At 37.6% G+C, this 5,062-nt stretch overlaps 1 protein-coding gene and 1 long non-coding RNA gene across 2 annotated transcripts; both read right to left on the bottom strand.

Moving 5' to 3' along the window:
- Positions 1 to 222: 222 nt before the first annotated feature.
- On the bottom strand, positions 223 to 2,265 carry LOC144639793 (TBC1 domain family member 2B-like). The gene is made up of 6 exons (XM_078499085.1): positions 2,215 to 2,265; positions 1,793 to 1,851; positions 1,518 to 1,617; positions 897 to 976; positions 698 to 776; positions 223 to 333 (listed from the first exon to the last, which is right to left on the bottom strand). Exons 1-6 carry the CDS (start codon positions 2,263 to 2,265, stop codon positions 223 to 225), a joined length of 480 nt encoding a protein of 159 aa, XP_078355211.1.
- Positions 2,266 to 3,289: 1,024 nt separating this feature from the next.
- Positions 3,290 to 4,906, bottom strand: LOC144639794 (uncharacterized). Its single transcript, XR_013568215.1, has 2 exons — positions 4,766 to 4,906; positions 3,290 to 3,523 (listed from the first exon to the last, which is right to left on the bottom strand). It is a non-coding gene; the product is annotated as an uncharacterized LOC144639794 (long non-coding RNA).
- Positions 4,907 to 5,062: the final 156 nt, after the last annotated feature.

The raw sequence follows: 5,062 nt of genomic DNA, 5'->3' as shown, positions 1-5,062 counted from the left end.
GTAAAACTTTTTTGAGGAGTTTCTGACTGCTTTTCCTTTGAGATGGGGTAGGAGGTTTGAGAGGGGGAGTCATAGAAGGGAGCTTCTAAGAGAAGGGAACTGGGCAAGTCGGGCTAAAAGAGGTTTACTCGTTCGCTTCCTTTTGCAGCAATTCTGTTCTGTAAGCAATATTAACAAAGACTTTTTTTTTAAATACCTGTTGGAAATAAAAATTCTGTCCACTTACATCATTTGTGCCCTTAGAATCTCATTATCGTGTGCCCTGAGCTTGTTAAACTCCAGAATCTCACTGTTCAGAAAGCGATTTTGCAGCACATAAGCTTGGCAAGTTTCCTTAGTAAAAAAGATAATGGATTGTAAGACACCCAACACAAAAACGTAACAGTCCTTCTTCTCAAATTAAGACTAAAAAATGAAAATTTTGTTGTAGATTTTTCTATTTGATGTCTTAATAATAAAACATAGTAAGTAATTACAGAGCCAATAACTGCAGTGGCAAAGTGCCAAGCGCGAGAAAATGTAATAAGACAGATTATGATTGGTTTAGGTTTGCAACTGACTGGCTGCTTAAGACAAAACATTCATTTTGATTGGCTACAGCAAGTTGCATGTGTTTTTTCAGAGCTTAGCAAGCGTAAAACCAAAGCAGGCACATCACGTTTAGACATCGTTTGAAAACTGATCTACTCATTATTACCTTCAGTTTTCCTATCTCTTGGATCTCATCAATGCTGTTCTCTGCAGACGTGGAATCTGTGTCTTTGCATGGAGCCGTGCTAATTAAAAAAAAAAAGAAACAATAAAACGCTTTTAATCACACTGTGCCCAACAAAGAAGGTTTTTTTGTACGTTAAGGGCAATCACATAAACTGTCACAATAGCCAAACATTTCTTACCTTTCAAAGGTATCGTCATTTTCGTCGTCAAACTCTTGAGCTTCTACCCCTTCAACAGTGGACTTCTCTAACGCATATAACTATAAATGACAAGAACAAAGTACGGTACTTATAGAAAGTTCCATGTTCTTGAAGCATTTTATTTTTTAAAAAGTGTTGCCTGCTCTAAACGCGGCTGTCAACTTAAGGAAGGTGGTAAAGGGGTCTAGATCACTTTTTACGAAAAAATCAAATAGCCATTTTACGAAACTAAGATAAAGGTGTTAAATTACAGTGGAATGAACTGGGGCCAAGAACGACGATTAGTCACGGTCATGCACTGGTCACGCAATCTACGACACGTAGTCTTGTTTTCAAACGGTTTATACTGGAAAGGATTTTGAAACCCGGAAGAAAGACACATTTTGGCAATTCTCATGAAAAAAGTCGATTCATGGTTTACGGCTATGTAACTAAATCACGTTTCACGACAAAAGAATAGCCATTTCACGATTCACGGGAAAAAAGGCCTTTCACGGATGACGAAAAAACCCTTTCCACCGTCAGCTTACTCTCAGCTTACTCGAGAAAAGAGTAAAAATGAGAGTAAAACAGGATTAGCAACTTATAATCATTATTTGCCTGGTTTGTGAGCGAGACTACGACTTGGTCCTTAACAGCAGTCATCTCCTGGTACATCTGAATTTGGTCCCTACACTCTCGCAGCTCCTTCTTGTTGCCCCTGAAAGGAAAAAAAAATGTTGGTCAGGATTATTTACACCCACCATAAACAAACAAGCAAACAAAAACAGGACAACACAGAGGCCGTAAATACCACGGGAAAACAAATCGACGCGGATATGCAAAACTGTTCCGTAAAAAACAAAGTACGTTGTTCGTGATATCTGTTAACTTACTTTATAACATCGTCTGACTTTTTAAGCTCTTCAGTTTGTTCTTTTAACTTTTCTTCAAGCTAGAGAGGCAAGGAAGGGAAAAGACGTTTACAGTTATTTCCTTGTAAGTACTGAACTCTTGATGAAAACGCTGCTTTTTATTTCAACCAATCACAAGCAAAAGAAAGTAATCAGTCTGGCCAATCACAAAGAACGCCTGCAATCTGGACAGTGAACCAATCAAACTCAAAGAAAATACATGTAGCCGGTGCAGGTGGTGTGCGGCCTACGATCGCGGTGCATTATTGTTACACATTTTCAAGATGGCGGTCTTTCACATCGTGAGGCGACGTTCGAAGACGAAAATTGAAGTCATTTTTTGTCGCTGTTACAAAGCTTATCGTGCCACAAAGGAATTCAATGGAAAGTAAAATCCTTCCTACATCTCCAGAAGACGCTAATGATTGTAAACACCGTTTGTGGTATCGTATCATGTTATAAGAGTAATAGCACGTAATTTCGTTTGACCGAACGTCTGCAAAGTACACTCCACTCTGATGGCTCTCTTCAACTATTCCTGGCGCCCACTTTTCCAAAACGATTACCAAGATATTCCTGAAGAGTAGACCGACTAATTGAGTGGATCGCACCCCAGCGCACCCCTCTACTTTTAACACAAACTGCATTAGAAGTTGACAATATTTTTGCTTTGAGACGATGTGTACAGCTTTTGTTTATTCGTTAAAAGACGGTGATGTCACGTCACCACACGGCAAAAACAAAGCCTGCTTTGATTTAAATGTGTTATAATCAATTTCAGGTCTTGTTAAAGACTGTCCTGTGTTTTCGCCATATAAATTTGTTTATAAATAAATAATCGCTAGGTTTCTTTTTCAGTCTTTTCCTGTTAGTTGATAGACTAAATGTTAAAATGTTTCACCGGCTAAAGAAAATCATTCTAAGAAACTGCTTTCTTGTCTTACATTTATGTCAGTCAGCTTGGTTTTATTCTGGTCAAATGATACCTCTTGAGATATTGAAAATGTTTTACTAATGTCATCTGCTTGAAAATCAGTGTTTTGATTGTACACTGAAGGTATATTAAATTGTGGTATTCCATGTTTGTTTTCACTAGGACTTGAATTGTGGTTCATAAAAAAATGGGAAGTTTAATAGAGGTTTCTGAAAAGGGGGGGTATAAAATCCCATTTCTCAGTGTATTGTTTTCTTATTTTCCAAATCCCAGTTCTATTGATATTTGTTTATTTGTGCTTCCCAGTACCAGGGACCCAAATCAGTTTTTCCCAGTGAAAATTTTTAAATCTCACTTTCCATTTTACTCCTTCAGACCCCTCTCATTAAATTGTTCTGAAATTTAATGAGGATCAAAATGGGTTTTATTCATCACTGTTAAAATGGCTTTCCAAAATTATCTAATCAAATTATTCTATCAAGCTTTGAGCAACAGATCAAGGATCTCAGGTCTGCAAGAATTAAATACATGTAAATGACACAAAGTTGCATGTTTCTTTGCATGTTTTATTTTCAACAACCTTTACAGCTAGTGATTTCATTTATTTGTGGCTGCTTGCCACACAGTGTGCCACTAAAAATGTTTTACTGGTCAGTCCACCTTTGCTGGCCACATCCTTGTGCTCAAACTTTGTTATCTAAAAAATGATAAAGAGGAACTACTGCCTCCCAAGTTATCTTCTGCAAGCCTCATCATTTGACATTTTCTTTTTCATATTTCTGAAAATAGATAAGTGGATAACTTTATTCAGTACAAAATTATAGCAGTTATGAAATCAGTGCAGTAGTGATTATAAAGGAAAGTAAACTATGTAAAGGCCCCCAACACAATGCATCTATTTGCACACAATCTCACATTTTAAGAGCAAAGATACTCTTATGGTAGCATCAATTTATAAGGTGAGGGCCTTTCACAACAGTTTGCTTGAGCTAACATTGAGCAACCAGGGCCCTGTTGTTCAAAGGCGGTGTCTGACATTTGCAGAATATATTGTGTCTCCTTTACTATTATTGAAAGCTAACCAGAGTGTATAGTGGGCTAACCAGAGTGCGTAGTAGGCTAACTGGAGTAAACTTTTCACTCGGGTTAGCCTACTACACACTCCGGATAGCCTACTTTTCACTCTGGTTAGCCTAAATAGCACTTTGGTAAAGGTAACACAATATAAATTATTTTCTTAGTCTGCATTCTGCATTCTGCAAATATCAGACACCGGTTCAATGGGTGGATAATGCTATCCACAAGATAAATCACTATCCAGCAGATAAAAGTGCTGAGATTATACATCCTTTGAACAACCAGGGCCAGCTGTTTAACAAATAAGGTGAAAGATCTAATCATTAGCTGTAATTAGTCGATGAACAAAGACCTTCAGCCATCTTAGCATGTAGACAACTACTTGTACTGCTGCTGAAATTTTTCTTATAATTTTCCTTGGTCTACTTATATAAGACTTTCATTTATTATAGCACCTAGTCTCCCAATAAATTTAATCAAAAGAGAAAGACCTTGTCAATAACTGACGACCATATGCATTATCGCCACAGAATCATTTTCCTTGGTCTACTAGTTTGTACACCAAATTATGCTACATAACATATGATGCATGAATGGAGTGTGCTGATGCATTTTCTGGCTATGAGAGACTATATGTAGAGCTTCCACTGATTTATATCTCTGCCAAGGAAATAATCTTTCTTTTAGTTTTTTTTAGTCCACTTAGTTTCTATCTTCATCTTAGTGGCAAAACTCCAAACAAAACTAATTTTTTAAGAGCACACACTATTAGATGCACAGACAACTGTGTGTATTAAAGCATTACAATATGCAGCACAGCGACCAGTTTTACTTTATCACTGATGATTTTACGGATAAGAAAAATACGTTTGATTCTTTTTGTTTCCAGTGGTCAGGAAAGCTACAGTGTAATAGTGTTGCGTACATTTATAATTTTTTCTTACCTTGGCTTGCAAAATGGTCCGGGAATGGTCGATGAGCAGCAGTCGTAGATACCACATTCAGACGTCCAAAACCAATGGTTTTCGAATCCAAACGGTCAGTTCCGATTAAAACGCTAATTCCTTAGATCAGTAACATATCGGAAGCATGTTTCAATCGAAAGACTCGCAGAATCAGCGATATTTTGAACAAATTGTGGTCATTCGCAAGACATCCTCACGCGATGGCGGTCACGAGTAAATGAGCTCCAAACGACACAAATACCAGCATGCAGTGCGGTCATAGGCCGCACACCACCT

This window comes from Oculina patagonica, unplaced genomic scaffold (assembly GCF_052425735.1).
Source record: "Oculina patagonica isolate OP01 unplaced genomic scaffold, crgOcupat unplaced1312, whole genome shotgun sequence".
Taxonomy (NCBI): Eukaryota; Metazoa; Cnidaria; class Anthozoa; order Scleractinia; family Oculinidae; genus Oculina; species Oculina patagonica.
The sequence above is the reverse complement of the archived record's forward strand: the minus strand, read 5'-3'. Positions and strand labels throughout refer to the sequence as shown.

Bases quoted from the DNA above. Each gene is read 5' to 3' on its own strand.
- LOC144639793 (XM_078499085.1), bottom strand. From the start codon at position 2,265: ATGATACGATACCACAAACGGTGTTTACAATCATTAGCGTCTTCTGGA. The intron at 977-1,517 runs GCAAATAATGAT...TGTCATTTATAG, and splicing joins TAGTCTCGCTCACAAACCAG to TTATATGCGTTAGAGAAGTC. The intron at 334-697 runs GTAATAATGAGT...TTTTTTACTAAG, and splicing joins AAGAGATAGGAAAACTGAAG to GAAACTTGCCAAGCTTATGT.